General features: G+C 40.8%; 1 protein-coding gene across 1 annotated transcript in view; it reads left to right on the forward strand.

The window, feature by feature from the left end:
- LOC126095376 (myrosinase 1-like) overlaps positions 1-17391 on the forward strand; it is a 73734-nt gene that overhangs the window by 33069 nt on the left and 23274 nt on the right. Inside the window, exon 6 of the mRNA XM_049910181.1 lies at positions 10169-10263. Coding sequence (XP_049766138.1) covers positions 10169-10263 — 95 coding nt within the window. The remainder of the gene's footprint in view (positions 1-10168; positions 10264-17391) is intronic.

The following is a 17391-nucleotide window of genomic DNA, read 5'->3' on the forward strand; positions in this document are numbered from 1 at the left end:
AAAAGATTCTGGAATACTCCCCCATTCGTATTTCCGGGAGGGGACTGCCACGGGGGAGGTGACCATGAGAAAAAAATTGAATAATCAACAAAAGGGTAACGTTCTACGAGTCGGGACGTGGAAAGTCAGAACCTTGAATGTGGTAGGGAAGCTAGAAAATCTGAGAAAGGAAATGCAAGGGCTCAATCTAGATATAGTAGGGGTCAGTAAAGTGAAATGGAAAGAAGACCACGATTTCTGGACAGATGAGTGCAGGGTAATGTCAACAACAGCAGAAAATGACATAACTGGAGTAGGATTCGTTATGAATAGGAAGGTAGGGCAGAGAGTGTGTTACTGTGAACAGTTCAGTGATAGGGTTGTTCTTATCTGAATCGACGGCAAACCAACATCGACAACGATAGTTCAGGTATACATGCCGATGTCACAAGCTGAAAATGAAGAGAGAGAGAAAGTATATGAGGATATTAAAAGTCTTATACAATACGCAAAGGGAGATGAAAATCTAATAGTCATGGGGGACTGGAATGCAGTTGTTGGAGAAGGAGTAGAAGAAAATGTAACTGGAGAATATGGCCTTGGGACAAGGAATGAAAGAGAAGAAAGACTAATTGAGTTCTGTAATAAATTTCAGCTAGTAATAGCGAATACAAGGATCACAAGAGGAGGAGGTATACTTGGAAAAGGCCGAGTGATACGGGAAGATTTCAGTCAGATGGCCAGACAGAGATTCTGTAATCAGATACTGGATTGTAAGGCGTATCCAGGAGCAGATATAGACTCAGATCAAAATGCAGTAGTGATGAAGTGTAGGCTGAAGTTTAAGAGATCAGTCACGAAGAATCAGTACGCAAAGAAGTGGTATACGGAAGTGCTAAGCAACAACGAGACACTCTTGAAGTTCCCTAAGGCTGTAGATACAGCAATAAGGTATAGCTCAGCAGGCAGTACAGGTGAAGAGGAATGGACATCTCTAAAAAGGGTCATCACAGAAGTTGGGAAGGAAAACATAGGTGCGAAGAAGGTAATCGCGAAGAAACCATGGGTAACAGAAGAAATACTTCAGCTGATCGATGAAAGAAGGAAGTACAAAAATGTCCAGGGAAATACAGGGATACAAGAAATGAAAGTCGCTGAGGAAATAAATAAATAGGAAGCACAGGGAAGCTAAAACGAAATGGCCACATGCAAAATATGAAGAAGACGAAAAAGAAATGATTGTGGGAAGGACTGACTCAGCATATAGGAAAGCCAAAAGAACCTTCGGTGAAATTAAAAGCAAGGTTGGTAATATTAAGAGTGCAACGGGAATTGCACTGCTAAATGCAGAGGAGAGAGCGGATACGTGGCCAGAGTAAACTGAAGCCTTCTGTCAGGCGGAAGATTTGTCTGACGTAACAGAAGAAGAAACAGGATTCGATTTAGAAGAGATAGGGTATCAAGTATTAGAACCAGCATTACGATAGCTTTGGTGGATTTAAGATCAAATAAGACAGAGGAACAGACAACATTCCATCAAAATTTCGACAATCGTTGGGGAAGTGGAAACAAAACGACTATTACGTTGGTATGTCGAATGCATTTGTTTGGCAATATAACGTCTGACTTTCGGAAAAATATCATCCATACGTTTCCGAAGACTGCAAGAGCTGACAAGTGCGAGAATTATCGCACAATCACCTTAACAGCTCATGCATCCAAGTTGCTGACGAGAATAATACACGAAAGAATGGAAAAGAAAATTGAGTAGTTTTGGTTTAGGAAATGTAAAGGCACCAGAAAAGCATTTATGACGTTGCAGTTGCTAATGGACGCAAGACTAAACAAAAATCAAGACACTTTCATTTGATTTGTGGACCTTGAAAAAGCGTTCGGTAATGGGAAATGGTGAAAGATGTTCGAAATTACGAGAAAAGTAGGGGTATGCTACAGGGAGAGACGAGTAATATACAACATGTACAGGCACAAGAGGGGTAATAAGAGTGGACGACTAAGAACGAAGTGCTCAGATTAAAATGGGTGTAAGACAGGGACGTACTCTTTTACCCCTACTGTTCAGTCTGAACATCGAAGAAGCAATGATAGAAATAAAAGTAAGGTTCGCGAGTGGAATCAAAATTCAAGGTGAAAGGATGTCAGTGACACGATACGCTGATGACAATGCTACCCTCAGTGAAAGTGAAAAAGAATTGCGTGATCTGCTGAATGGAATGAACAGTCTAATGAGTGCAGATTATGGACTGAGAGTAAATCGAAGAAAGGCGAAGGTAATGAGAATTGGCAGGAATTAGGAAAACGAGAAACTTAACATAAGGATTAACGGCCCCGAAGAAGATGAAGTTAAAGAATTCTACTACCTATTCAGTAAAATAAGCAATGGCGCAAGGAGCAAGGGAATATGAATAGAAAACTAGCACTGGCAAAAAGGGCGTTCCTGTCCAACAGAAGTCTCCTACTATGGAACATACGCCGTAATTTGAGGAAGAAATTTCTGAGAATGTACGTTTGAAGCACAGAAGTGTATGGTAGTGAAACATGGACTGCGGCAAAACCGGAAGAGAAGGGAATCGAAGCATTTGAGATGTGGTGCTACAAACGAATGCTGAAAATAAGGTGGAGTGATAAGGTAAGTAATGAGGAGTTTCTGCGCCGAATCCGAAAGGAAAGGAAAGGAATATGTGGAAAACAGTGACAAGGAGAAGGGACAGAATGATAGGACATCTGTTAAGACACCAGGGAATGACATCCGTGGTACTACAGGGAGGTGCAGGCGGTAAAAGCTGTAGAGGAAGACAGTGATTGCAATATTTCCAGCAAATAATTGAGGACATAGGTTGCAAGTGCTACTCTGAGATGAAGAGGTTGGGACAGGAGAGGAATTCGTGGCGGGCCGCATCAAACCAGTCAGAAGACTGATGCCGAAAAAAAAAAGAAAAGTACTGCAAGCAGAGCTGGTTTGCGATCCAAGGGACCCAAGCGGCTACTTGGGGGGCGAAGCTCAGAGCTGCACCAGAGGCGCCCCAGTGCAAATTTACATACAATTTGTACCGTAATCAGCAGCCAAAATCCCCACGTGTGAACGTATACAATAATGCTGGTAGAAGCACAAACTTTGCATTAAACACGAATTCGCAAACGAGCCGAGAGAGAGAAACTGGGAATTTGTTGCTACGAGCCGCCACTCATATCTTTACCAAAAATTATCCTGGTTAGTGAAAAGTATTTAGAGCATGGGAATGTTTTCACGAAAGATGTCTAAGAACCCTAAATCCAGTCAATAAACGACAGTACATAACTGTATTGAATGCCTGCCGAATGTCAAATACGATGAAATACTGAACTGAGTCTCATGAAATCTTTCGTTGTCAAGGATAGTAATTGCCTTTAAATCTGTTGACTTCGTACCACTAAGAACAACACATCAAAGGCTAGAAAAATTTCAGTATAATAATCTTATCCATGGAAAAAAATGCCTGTACATGTACTGAAATCAGGTGGGAATCATACTTGACTTTATCGATAGTATATTTCTATTTCGTATCACACACAAATTTGAGTTTTCCTTTCCAGTTTCATACACAATACAGTTGACTTTATTTGTCGATTATCAGCTACTTTCATGGCAAATTTTTCAAAATTTAGCTACTTACTGGCAAATTTTCTTCAGAAGTAACACACAAGTTAAGCAAGTAAACAGCGTCTTCTGTTTAACACATCAATATAAAATTAGATGATTTTTTTTTATTTGTGTTCAGTTTTTCTGATCGAAAGAGAAATAATTTTTAAATTATAGAATTAAAAATTCCCATTGTTAAATTAAGAAAACAAAACAAGTTTTGCATTTTTGTTCTTTACAACCAGTTTAATAGACAACATAGTTTTATAGAAACTAGAAAATACAAGAAGTCTAGTTATTCCAGTTATCTTTAAAAGTTTTTAATAATCTTAGGAACTGCTATAGATGAAGATGAAATACATGTTAATAATTTACGCTAGATATGATTCAGAAATATATTTCTACTACAGAGGAATCTCCGTCTAAACTTTATTTGTAAGAAAAAACAGCCCATTTCCACGATCACAGGAGGTGGATGTATAAGGAGCGATAAAAAAGTTTCCGTTGGAAGGCGACGCTAACCCATTTCCTACATGTCAGTGCATATATGCACGCAACGGAATGGCTCTGGGTTACCTATAGCTGCAATAACACCCTTAAACGGAAACTTGCTGTTTATGTTTTTAAAGGTCTTCCCAAGAGTCCAAGCGAAGGAAAGTAATATCTCAGGGATTGGGGGAGTACGATATAGCACTTGTGAGGAAAAATGTTCTCGAACCAGCCCAGGAACAGCATATCTCGCATGAAACCAGTCATAAGACTGAGGACTCAAAAAAAAGAAGCTTTAAGGAAATGTTCCACATTTTAGTTCTTACATCTGTATTTGCAGGCATTACAACATAACTTTTTTTACTCCTTTCCCTACGCCTCTACTCTTTTTTTCCATACTCTTCTCGTTGATAACTCAGAGAATCCTGTACTAGTCCTTGAGGTTCTGCTTGCAGCTTTCACCATTTCTATCGGATTCGATGATATTTCTTGGTTTATGCCTTAGGCCCACTTTTTGTCTACCATTACTTCTTCTGCATTGAAATTATGAGGCAATCTGTTTCGTTCTACGCTGTCAAAACCAAGTTTTCTTACGTCCGACATGAATAAACTGGACATCATCTCTTCAAATGTAAGAATATTCTCTACCAATTCGTTTCAGCCTCGTTGCAAAATAATTTACTGCGGACAAACATGTTTACATCCACGTTTGATTTTTACTTTTATCTTCAATACACTCCTTAATTGTCGGTTTAGGTACATTTTATATGCGTGGACATTCATTTAATCCATGATCCCAATTTAGGTGTATTGTTACAGCTACATGCTTTTTGTCTGCGCTCCACTTTCCATAATGCCTTTCTGTGGCCATATTGTAATGCAAATCAACTATGGACTGATAATGCTAACCATTTCCTAAACCCTACTATACCGGCATGTTTCGTAAATTGTATCTGTACAACACCGGAAGCCTATAGCGGCACATTATAGGCAAAATCATTTCCTCTTTACAAGTTTTCTACTAACGAATCACAATGAATACAGATTCGTGACACTTTGGAAAGTAACGTAATTTCATGCATATTCACCCATAAATAAAACATTGCGTGGGCCCTTACCTTATAACAGTAATTCTCTTCACTATGTACACAAAAGCATTACATGAAAAAACAAACTAAATCAACGCTTTAGACAATTTGTTCCTCATCATCCGAAACTGACTTGTGATAGTATGACTCCAAGAAGCTCGTAGTTCATGCAGACCTTACTAAGTATCGGATGGCACAAATCAAGAGACGGTACAATACAGGCAGTTCTCACCTAAATGACGATATTATTGTTGCGCCACCAGATACAGGCAGACCCACATAACCAGCCAAGAGGTGTGCAAACCAACCGCTGACGTAATTTTGGAACCGGGGCCTGCATTTATTGTGCTGGCCTGCAGTGGGGCATTCTACAGTTGGTGGTGTACTAGACTGACAAATGCTTTAGCGCATCGTAACGATTCCACTACCGACTACATGATGGAATGCTGCCTCTTGTGATAACACACCCTCCGAGTGCGAGTGTCATGGATTCTACAAGTCATAGATCGGTTTCCAAAGGTATAGATGCCGAAGCACAGGTCAAGTATTTCCCGCAAATTAGGAGACGGTGGTTTGTGCGTATGCATCTGGTCTGTATTCCAGTGGGTACAGTCCAGGCAAATTTGTTGGCGAAGAATCAATGAGAGTTCACTACTATACCTCTCAAAAAACTGTGGCGCGATTCTGAGCTTGCAACACGGACAGTTATCTTGTTGGAAAAGTCATCGCCGTAGGGGGAGACTTCAAGTATGAAGCGTTGAAGGCGATCCGCAACAATGTTCGTGTCGTTCACTGGTGTCATGATGCCCTGGATTAGCACCACAGATCCTGTGGAATCCGAAGTCAGCGCGACCCCAGACCCCACAGCGAAATCTGCGCTCACCGGCCTGCATCCGTGGCACGGTGATGCATGTTACAAGCAGCAATTCGCCTGGATGAGGGCGTGTAGGGACCCAACCATCTGCCTGGTGTAGCGAGAAATGCGATTCATTAGACCAGGCGACACGTTTCTATCGATCCACGGCGAAAGCTCAGCGATGCTATGGCCACTGCAATCGTAATAGACGTCGATGGGTCGACACGGGAACACGTAGAGACCACGTGCTGTGCAGCTCCATGTTCAACAGTGGCGTCTGAATGGTGTGCTCCGAAACAGTTTTGCTGCACCAGCATTGTCCTCTGTCGTCAGATCTGCCACAGATCGCTGCCTATCATGGATTACATAGCGGGCTATCCTCCGACTGCTACGTTTTGTGATGAGAGGGGGCGTCCAAAACCAAATATCTTTCTCATTATTTCACCAAACTTCAGTTACTTTCCACAGGTGCTCACGACAGTAGTAGGCGAAAAGCCGACCAGATTGGACGTTTAAGTGATTCTCGTTTCCAGCTGCAGCACCACAACAATGTGCCCTTCACCAAAACCACTTGTATCAGTGGATTTCTGTCCCGGCAATGACTATCAATTCTTTTCTGTTCTGCTTATATTCTCTCCTCCTGCGTCACGTGCGCGCAACACCACCAGGAGGCGTTCATGCTCGCTGTGGCCTGTGGTTATAATGTTTTGGCCCGCCAGTGTTCATGATGCAAGCTCAGCCGGTAATAGCGTCTCTTCGGCGCTGTACATTCGACCGGAGAATTTCCGTGCGGGTCATCGACCGAATGTGTGACTAAGCGACTACAGCCCAATCGAGCATCGTCAACTAGGCAAAGACAGTAGCCAGCTAGCCCTTGTGTGGTTCTGGATTTCGAACTGGATCTGCCAGCACGAGACCTGCCAGTGGGTGCCTTCTCCCAGGGGTCCTCGGTTCTACTCGAGGCGCCTGCACGTTTCTGTCAGCCGCCACGGGCCACGTACTACCGTGTACACCAGCCCAGCCACACAGCCTCACTGCACTGTGAGGCTGACACGCGACTTGCGCTAGATAGGGCGCCGCCGTCACCAGTCGCTGTCCATTAGCTGCGGTCGGTAGTTGCGTCGCAGCTGTCGGCCTCCTGAATGGATAAGTGAATAGAGATCATGTTGTGGAGTTCTCATTCTTCTCTGCGCTCGCTGCAGTTCTACGCACCCTCTGGAGGCAGAAATAGCCATCCTGCAACACTAACTTTGCTGACCTCCGGCTGTACAACACTGGCGCCAACGATTAATGATGGTCTGTTCCAGGGTCGCAGTAATGGAGAACTGCACGGATCGTAAGACAAAAACGTTCTTCACTTTCAGAATGACTCTCGTAATACTACTCAGCTTTCAAGTTAAATATTTCATATTTTGTAGAACAGAATAACACTCGGTACAAACGGGCTCTCAACTCTTTTTGTAAGTTAGCTCCCAAGTGAATTCATAATGTTGTTGCTATTCACTCACATTTACGTTTCTCCCTACATCTACATAACATACTATGCAAGCCACTATACGGTGTAGCGGAAGGCATCTCTCGCCACTTCTAGTATTTCCGTTCACTGTTCGATTCGCAGATCGCCCGAGAGAGAAAAGTTTGTTCGTATGCCTGCGATAGAGTCCAAATTTCTCTTACCTTGTCTAAAATTCTGCGTGGTGTCTGTTTGTTCTAAGTCGTGTCTCCCTACCACTTTCGCGCAACGACGCTCTGAGCGTGTTTTTTAGGGAATTGACTAGTTTGAACCTGGGACCTGTTGCTGGTAAGGAGACGCCAGACCACACATGACATGTAGAGTTCACTCCCTGTAAAAGAATCTTAATACTAACTAAATTTAGTGGAAGGGGTTCAAGGCTTTCCTATTTTTAGTTAGCTGGTAAAATAGCGTCGAAAAAGCAGTTAAGTTTACCATTGGAAATTTTATTCTACTCACAAAACGTTTATAAATTGCACTATTGATAAAAGGAAATGTTTTAATACAGGATGATAAAAACCAACTGCGTTCAACAAAAATTTGAACGAATATTCCCTGATTGGGTTTCCAAGTTCTACAATGGATCGAAGGATGACCTATGCCATATCACATCTATAATCTAGGTTTAAATTAAGTTTCACAAAAGAGAAAACTATCACAATGGTCTACAGTGACCCTCAATTATCTTTAATTACTTATCTAACTTGTCGTAAATGACAGTGCCTGATGTGGCTTCTCAATAATTATATAACAGAAAAATCATCGCATTTCAGATTTTAACTTACGTAGCAAACGTGAATACCATGAGCTTCAATTGACGATCGACACTAGTATTACGTAAAAAGGGGATGTAACAGATGAGACTTCTGCAGTTCTGAGTGAAGCCTTATGCGCTCAAAAATGCGGCATCGCGTGTGTTCATTACCTTGTCGGTGTTCGTCAGGGGGCGGCGTCCGGCGCAGCTCTATCCAGCTCGCCGTCTCGGAAGCAACTCTCTCCTAACTTCTCCTTACTACAATTTACCGAAGTTGGTTTAAAAAAAAACTATCTGGCTGTGTTTTCATCTGACCAGTCAGGGTCTCAATGTTAACCTTAAGCTCCGCCTACAAAAATTCTGTCTATGCAATGAGAAACGTTATACTTTTCGTTGTGGGGCAATGTTTTTAAAGTTTGCAACGCGAAAAAGTCTCACACTAAAACCTGCAGCTGGTGTGTCCCTTTTAGTGTTATCGTAAGATCTATACAGTTCTTCTGGAGGGCTCTAGCTTTTAACATTGGCTGGGGGGTGGTCCTGGTGGTTAGCTGGCGACGTGGGTGTCCGTCCCTTATCGTAGGGCCTTCTAGCTTAACACGGTTCTGCTCTCGGCTTCTTTTCTCGTTTCTCCTCTCGGAACTGCGCCTGTCTCACGGTGGGAAGGTATGACATGCATTTAGGCGTTCTTGTGTTAGTCTGTGGTATTCCATTAGCTCACTCGTTACTCGTATTACTTTGGTTAATTTTATGTCACGATTTATTTGGAGCTATGTGACATACTACTGGATTTGCTTATCATGTCAGGGTTTTCATGGAAGGTGTTGGATTTGCCTGACACCTTACATATCACCACCCTTCGAACTTAATTTTTGCACTGAAGTTAGGCAATGATTGAATCGTTGTCTAAGACAGTCAAAAATTATTCCTTTATCTAAATTTTGTTGCCTACTGTTCAGCCACGTTATTCTGGTTCTATGCTAGTTTGTATTACTAATTTATATTTTTATATTCTTCCACGTTATTCTCAAAAATATGTTTATATTCACAAGAGAAGAATATTTTTATTCTATTATAATTATTATTTTTTAATTATTTTCTTTCTTTATTTAAGTGTGAAGTTTGTTTTTTAAGAAGTTTGTTATCGAAAGTGAGGAGTCTTTCACATCGATTTTCTTAGAAATATTGGTTTTTATAAATGCAGTAATTAAGTAAAATCTATTCCTACTTTTCCGACATTTAGAACAAGCTGCCATTCATCACACCAAATAAAAATTCTAAGTCAGCTTGTATCCTCCTAAGTTATCGAAAGACAATACTTTTTCGTAAACTACAGCGTCATCAGCAAACAGTCGCAGATTGCTGCTCACCCTACGTCCGATGATTTATGTATACAGAGAACACTTCTATGGAGCACTCCCGCGAGATTCTTGTCTCTAATGAACACTCATTGCCCAGGACAACGATTTGGGTTCGATTACTCAAGAAGTCGTCGAGCCAATCACATATCTGGGAACCAATTCCGTATGCTAAGACCTTCATTAACGGTCTCCAGTGGGACACTGTGTCAGACCCCTCACGAAAATCTAGGAATACTGAATTTGCCATTGCCCCTCACCTATGGTTCAGGAGGTACCGAATGAGGAAAGAGGAAGCTGAGTCTCGCATGAGCGATGCTTTCTAAATCCGAGCTGGTTCGTGAACAAAAGCTTTTCTCCTTCAAGGAAACGTGATTAATAGTTCTTCAGCAAACCGTTGTTAAGGGTATTGATCTGGAATTTTGTGGGTCTGGTTTCTTACCCTTATTGTATAATTGCACGTGAACTGACCTTAATGTTACATATATATTTTACAGGTAGCGTGGGTATCACACTTAACATTGAAGGTCTTGAGCCGGCTACTAATTCGACAGAAGATGCAGAAGCTAGCGACAGAGCCCGTCAGTTCCAGGTGCGTACAATAACTCTGACATCCCGAAGTTTCATCGATACAAGCCTGTAAAAGCCTTCTGCTGAAGTTTTAATTACATCTGAGAGTACTGAAATGTGTACTCTGTTAAGCCTGAAATGTAGTATTTTGAGAAGTCGTGTTATTTTGAACTTAGTAGGTCATAGTTTGTGAGAGCAGAAAAAATTATTTCTTACAAGTTTAGCCGTTCAGAGTTTATACAGGGTGGCTAAAGTAAAATTGGCCAGGAAAATATTGCATTAACTTTAAGACAGGCAACCCAACTTACATCATCCGTATCAAGGGCAGGAAATGTAAGTTATGTTACTTATCTTAACCTCTTAACCTCTGAGAGTAAAAAAATTTACAAGAAATTTTTCTTTTCGTGTTTTCCAAGAAACCAGTTCATAAGCGTGACAAAAATGCAGTATAAATATGTTTTTGATGATTCACTAATTTACAGGGTGGTCCTAAACTATATGTCAAAAATGTAAAGGCCTAAATAAGCAGATTTCGTACAGGAACGTCTGTGCGGTAGTGACACAGCTCTAGCTTTTAGAGCAGTATGAAAAACAAGAAACTGAAAAGTCATCTAAAGACAAATGACATCAGAAATTTGTCAACAGTTTACAACAGGCGCTCGAAAGAGCGGCTACCCATAGCAATGCACGATTCTCAGCGACGGCGCAAAATTCAGTCAGAAAAGGCGTCAGGCATGTCGATAATATGTCCAGCAGCAACAGGCACGCGGGTGACGAGATCTTCTTCAGATGTGATAGGACTCTCGTACACCACGCTTTTCATATCACCCCACAAGAAAAAATCCACGCAGGTTAAGTGGGGGAACGCGGTGACCAGGGAACTGAAGCGTCCTATCCGCAGCTGCCCGTAGACAGCGTACTGCTAATTCCTGACGCTTCGACTGAGCTGGAGCTCCATCGTGCTGGAACCACATTCGTTTGGAAACAGGTAGAGGAACATCGCCCAGAAGTTAAAGTAAGACCTTCTATAGGAAGATGTAAATGTGGCCTGTTAAACCAGTAGGTAGAGTGTACGGTACTACTAAGTTATTGTGCACAATGCCTGCCCAAACATTAACGAAAAACTTTTCTTGGTAGGTGTGTGTACAATTGTGCTATTTGGGTTACCGTGTGCCCACAGGTGAGAATTATGGATGTTCAATTACCTTATCGCGTAAAGGTAGCCTCATCAGTAAACAAAACATCTGCAGGGAAGGTTTCGTTGGCTGCAGTCTGCTGTAGGTACCAACGGGCAAAGTTGAGATGTGGAAGGTAACCGTCGTTGCTTGCACTCTCTGTAGATGGTAATGTTACGGATGCATTCCGTCTTTATGAAAAGTCTTCAAAACTTTTTTATGGCTCCCACGAAACGCACGTCCTACAGCTTTCGAGCTTGTCGATGGCTTATATTCTACTGTGTTTGACACTTTTTCTTTCACTGCAGGAGTTTTGCGATATCTTAAACTGCCAGTTCCACGCCTGGAAGCACAAAACGATCTACTCGTGGGAAGCTTCCGATGAAGACGCTCCAATGTTCGGCGATCCGGATGATTCCCATTCGGGAATCGCTCCCTGTACATCCTTTGAGCAGCTAATCCATTCCCTTGTGCAGCCGCAAACATTAAGTGTATGTCGGACAGATATGCATTGGTGAGACGATGCATGCTGCTCGAGAGCCGTGAATCCAGCAAGCGAAGCGCTTTTACACGCCGCCATCATCAGCGCTCTCTACCGGGTCAAGGCGGGATTACCGCACACACATTCCTAATGTTGTTGTTGTTGTGGTCTTCAGTCCTGAGACTGGTTAGATGCAGCTCTCCATGCTACTCTATCCTGTGCAAGCTTCTTCATCTCCCAGTACCTACTGCAACCTACATCCTTCTGAATTTGCTTAGTGTATTCATCTATTGGTCTCCCTCTACGATTTTTACCCTCCACGCTGCCCTCCAATACTAAATTGGTGATCCCTTGATGCCTCAGAACATGTCCTACCAACCGATCCCTTCTTCTGGTCAAGTTGTGCCACAAACTTCTCTTCTCCCCAATCCTATTCAATACTTCCTCATTAGTTACGTGATCTACCCATCTAATCTTCAGCATTCTTCTGTAGCACCACATTTCAAAAGCTTCTATTCTCTTCTTGTCCAAACTATTTACCGTCCATGTTTCACTTCCACACATGGCTACACTTCATACAAATACTTTCAGAAACGACTTCCTGACACTTAAATCTATACTCAATGTTAACAAATTTTTCTTCTTCAGAAACGCTTTCCTTGTCATTGCCAGTCTACATTTTATATCCTGTTTATTTCGACCATCATCAGTTATTTTGCTCCCCAAATAGCAAAACTCCTTTACTACTTTAAGTGTCTCATTTCCTAATCTAATACCCTCAGCATCACCCGACTTAATTCGACTACATTCCATTATCCTCGTTTTGCTTTTGTTGATGTTCATCTTATATCCTCCCTTCAAGACACCATCCATTCCATCCAACTGCTCTTCCAAGTCCTTTGCTGTCTCTGACAGAATTACAATGTCATCGGCGAACCTCAAAGTTTTTATTTCTTCTCCGTGGATTTTAATACCTACTCCAAATTTTTTGTTTTGTTTCCTTTACTCCTTGCTCAATATAGAGATTGAATAACATCGGGGAGAGGCTACAACCCTGTCTTACTCCCTTCCCAACCACTGCTTCCCTTTCATGTCCCTCGACTCTTATAACTGCCATCTGGTTTCTGTACAAATTGTAAATAGCCTTTCGCTCCCTGTATTTTACCCCTGCCACCTTTAGAATTTGAAAGAGAGTATTCCAGTCAACATTGTCAAAAGCTTTCTCTAAGTCTACAAATGCTAGAAACGTAGGTTTGCCTTTCTTTAATCTTTCTTCTAAGATAAGTCGTAAGGTCAGTATTGCCCCACGTGTTCCAGTATTTCTACGGAATCCAAACTGATCTTCCCCAAGGTCGGCTTCTACAAGTTTTTCCATTCGTCTGTAAAGAATTCGTGTTAGTACTTTGCAGCTGTGGCTTATTAAACTGATAGTTCGGTAATTTTCACATCTGTCAACACCTGCTTTCTTTGGGATTGGAATTATTATATTCTTCTTGAAGTCTGAGGGTATTTCGCCTGTTTCATACATCTTGCTCACCAGATGGTAGAGTTTTGTCAGGACTGGCTCTCCCAAGGCCGTCAGTAGTTCCAATGGAATGTTGTCTACTCCGGGGGCCTTGTTTCTACTCAGGTCTTTCAGTGCTCTGTCAAACTCTTCACGCAGTATCGTATCTCCCATTTCATCTTCATCTACATCCTCTTCCATTTCCATAATATTGTCCTCAAGTGCAACCCCCTTGTATAGACTCTCTATATACTCCTTCCACCTTCCTGCTTTCCCTTCTTTGCTTAGAACTGGGTTTCCATCTGAGCTCTTGATGTTCATACAAGTGGTTCTCTTATCTCCAAAGGTCTCTATAATTTTCCTCTAGGCAGTATCTATCTTACCCCTAGTGAGATAAGCCTCTACATCCTTACATTTGTCCTCTAGCCATCCCTGCTTAGCCATTTTGCACTTCCTGTCGATATCATTTTTGAGACGTTTGTATTCCTTTTTTCCTGCTTCATTTACTGCATTTTTGTATTTTCTCCTCTCATCAATTAAATTCAATATTTCTTCTGTTACCCAAGGCTTTTACTAGCCCTCGTCTTTTGACCTACTTGATCCTCTGCTGCCTTCACTACTTCATCCCTCAGAGCTACCCATTCTTCTTGTACTGTATTTCTTTCCCCCATTCCTGTCAATTGTTCCCTTATGCTCTCCCTGAAACTCTGTTCAACCTCTGGTTTAGTCAGTTTATCCAGGTCCCATCTCCTTAAATTCCCATCTTTTAGCAGTTTTTTCAGTTTTAATCTACAGTTCATAACCAATAGATTGTGGTCAGAGTCCACATCTGCCCCTGGAAATGTCTTACAATTTAAAACCTGGTTCCTAAATCTCTGTCTTACCATTATATAATCTACCTGATACCTTTTAGTATCTCCAGGATTCTTCCATGTATACAACCTTCTATCATGATTCTTAAACCAAGTGTTAGCTATGATTAATTTGTGTTCTGTGCAAAATTCTACCAGGCGACTTCCTCTTTCATTTCTTAGCCCCAATCCATATTCACCTACTACGTTTCCTTCTCTCCCTTTTCCTACACTCGAATTCCAGTCTCCCATGACTATTAAATTTTCGTCTCCCTTCACTATCTGAATAATTTCTTTTATTTCATCATACATTTTGAAACGTCCCCTTTGAACAATTATACACGACTGTGCTTAAACTGACACACAATATTTTTAGCGCAACCCAATCTGACTTTGAAAAATCCCTACAAAAAATGGCCCTGACTAACATTAACCTATACGTTTCACAAATCGCTTACCTCACAAAAATCTTGGTTACTCGAACTACTGCAATACAGCGAGCGCCACTACTGCCAGCTAAATAAAAGATTCAAACTACGGAAGGCACTAACTACTAATAGGGATAGTTAGCAAATGAAAGATTTTAATAGAGAACAAACAATGTATTTACCTTAATATCATCAAAAGTCATAATATATGTAATTTCAAAACTCCGCCATTTCCTTCCACACATCCACCGCTGCTGGCGGCTCACCTCCAACTGTGCAACGCTACGCGCTGTTCACATCCAGCTGCCGCTGCCCAACACTACAATGGCAGACAACAATGCAAACTAGCCACAGACTGCCCACAGCACAGCCAGTGATTTTCGTACAGGGCGCTACGTAACGTTGCCAATAAGAAAACCTAAACAGCCTACTTACATAGCCCCCATGCTCCCCACAAAAATTTTTTACACATTGTGTTGGGCAGTGGGCAATACATATTTCTTAAAATTTTTCACAATCGTAATTACAATAACAAAGAAATCAAATGCACACACTTATTGATACAATGTTGGTCAAAAGCTAAAATTTTCTCACAGTGCATAAAGATAGTCCTGATCATTCATCATAATAGTAATTACAGTTTTTTTCACAAAGTCTGAGCAGTAAAAGACAATGCACACGGAAGTAGTGGATTTCCATGCAGTCTTGAAGAAGTAGTGTTGTCCTTCCAACGGAAAGACAGTGCTGACTCTTGACATGCTGACAGGTAATGGGCCACAACAGAGCAAACCCACAGCAGAGTCATTCGACGTTTTGAAGAATATTGGTAGGTAGGTCATCACAGAGCAGACCCACTGTAGTCCTGGTAGAGATTACGGTATTGGTGGGCCACCAGAGGTGCAGACCCACTGCAGTCCTTGTAGAAATAATGATATTGGTGATTCATCAAAGATGCAGACCCACTGTAGTCCATGTAGAGACGGCCAGCAGCCATGTGTTGCGACTGTGCAGGTGCGCATTCACCATCGAAGAGTCTTGCGGAGAATATAGCAAGTCCATAAACCACCACTTGTGCACTCACAAAGTTTTTGGAATTGTCTTTAGAACCAGCAATGCTGTTATCCAGTCCCTTGCTTTATTATTAACACACGTGCAAACACTAACAGTCCCTACTTCTCACATATTGTCCATATACTATGACCAACAGAAACGTGTGCAGTGAAATGTAACTTACAAGTTACTAATATGATGAACTGGTATCAATTACAATTTTATAACATGAGAATACAATTACAAAGGTACAAAATACATCATTAAAGAACATAACAATACAGATAACATTTGTAGTAATACGAGCTTTACAAAAGAATCGAAATAACATATACATCAGTGTTACAGGAATTATGACATGAATACATGCATAAATGATCAGAATAACTTTTGAAACATAAACTTCACACATGAGCATTAAAACAAAACAGAATAAATAATGTCTAAGCATATTTACAAAGTAAATAACATAGTATTAGAAAAATTCTACAACATAGCTCTCATCAGCTAAACACATAAAGACAGGAAAAACACAAATACACACGGGTACACAAACATATAGAGGGATGACACAAAAGGAAAGGACAGGGTTTGTTTTCAGTGTAACATTTGGTACTGCAGTCCAACCCAAAACTTCATTTCATGGAGCTTTCGTCTTATTTCAACCTTTGCTCCAGCCAAAAAATTCTATCCAAGCCTGCTTTCTGTATTCTGTTCACACATTTCTTACCACATTATTTATTTACCATTATCTTACCTCAACATTTATTTCCAAGAAAATCCTACCTAAACCTGTTGTCCCTAAACCCTACTTTTTTGGTTCATATCCTCTTTCAAAATTCTTTTTTTTTTTTTTTTTGGCCACACCATTTTCTTATAGCTTCTCAATGCATTTCTTCCAATTCATCATAGTTAGTTTCTTATATAATCTACCCCCTCTTAAGCTAACTTAAATCTACTGAGCTCAGATGCATAAACTAAGGGACTAGGCAATATAGCAGCACAAAACAATTAACACGAACAGCAATGACAAAAAAATTCAAATTGGCAAAGTAAGCAACAATATTACAACTAATATGCAATGAGCAGCAAACAAGAAAAATAAATCAGTAATAAACTGGCTTAGCAGAGTAACACAAAGTCAAATTCAGTAACACTATGCCTGGCAAACAGCAGTAACTTATACCTAAACATGACATAGCTCAAGCAGAAAAAATATTACAGTAAAAACAACAATGCAGATAAGGGAAATGTCTATTCACATCTTAATGTCTATGTAATTAAAGTGGTGCACCACAAATTATTCTACAAAAGAAATTACCAAGTACTTGAAAAGAAAATTCTGTATGCAATTCCTGTGAAGGGAAATGTTTTTTTGTGCTCCTTCGTTTTTTTTTAAGTTATTGTTTACTGGATCTGTAGGCATAAAATATCTATATTAGTACATTCATAAAATTTTATTTTATACAATGCTGCAGTGCAGCTAGAAATTAGATATTAAAGAAAATGAGCAAATAAATACATAAAGCAAGCCATATGGCATTTCTCTCAACTAGAAAGACAGTAGTCATAATCAGGTTTATAGACATAAAAATATTTCTCGTCATTTCATTCGGCATTGCAGTAAATATCATAAATTAAGAGCTCCACAGTGTTATCAT

This window comes from Schistocerca cancellata, chromosome 8, assembly GCF_023864275.1.
Source record: "Schistocerca cancellata isolate TAMUIC-IGC-003103 chromosome 8, iqSchCanc2.1, whole genome shotgun sequence".
Lineage (NCBI taxonomy): Eukaryota > Metazoa > Arthropoda > Insecta > Orthoptera > Acrididae > Schistocerca > Schistocerca cancellata.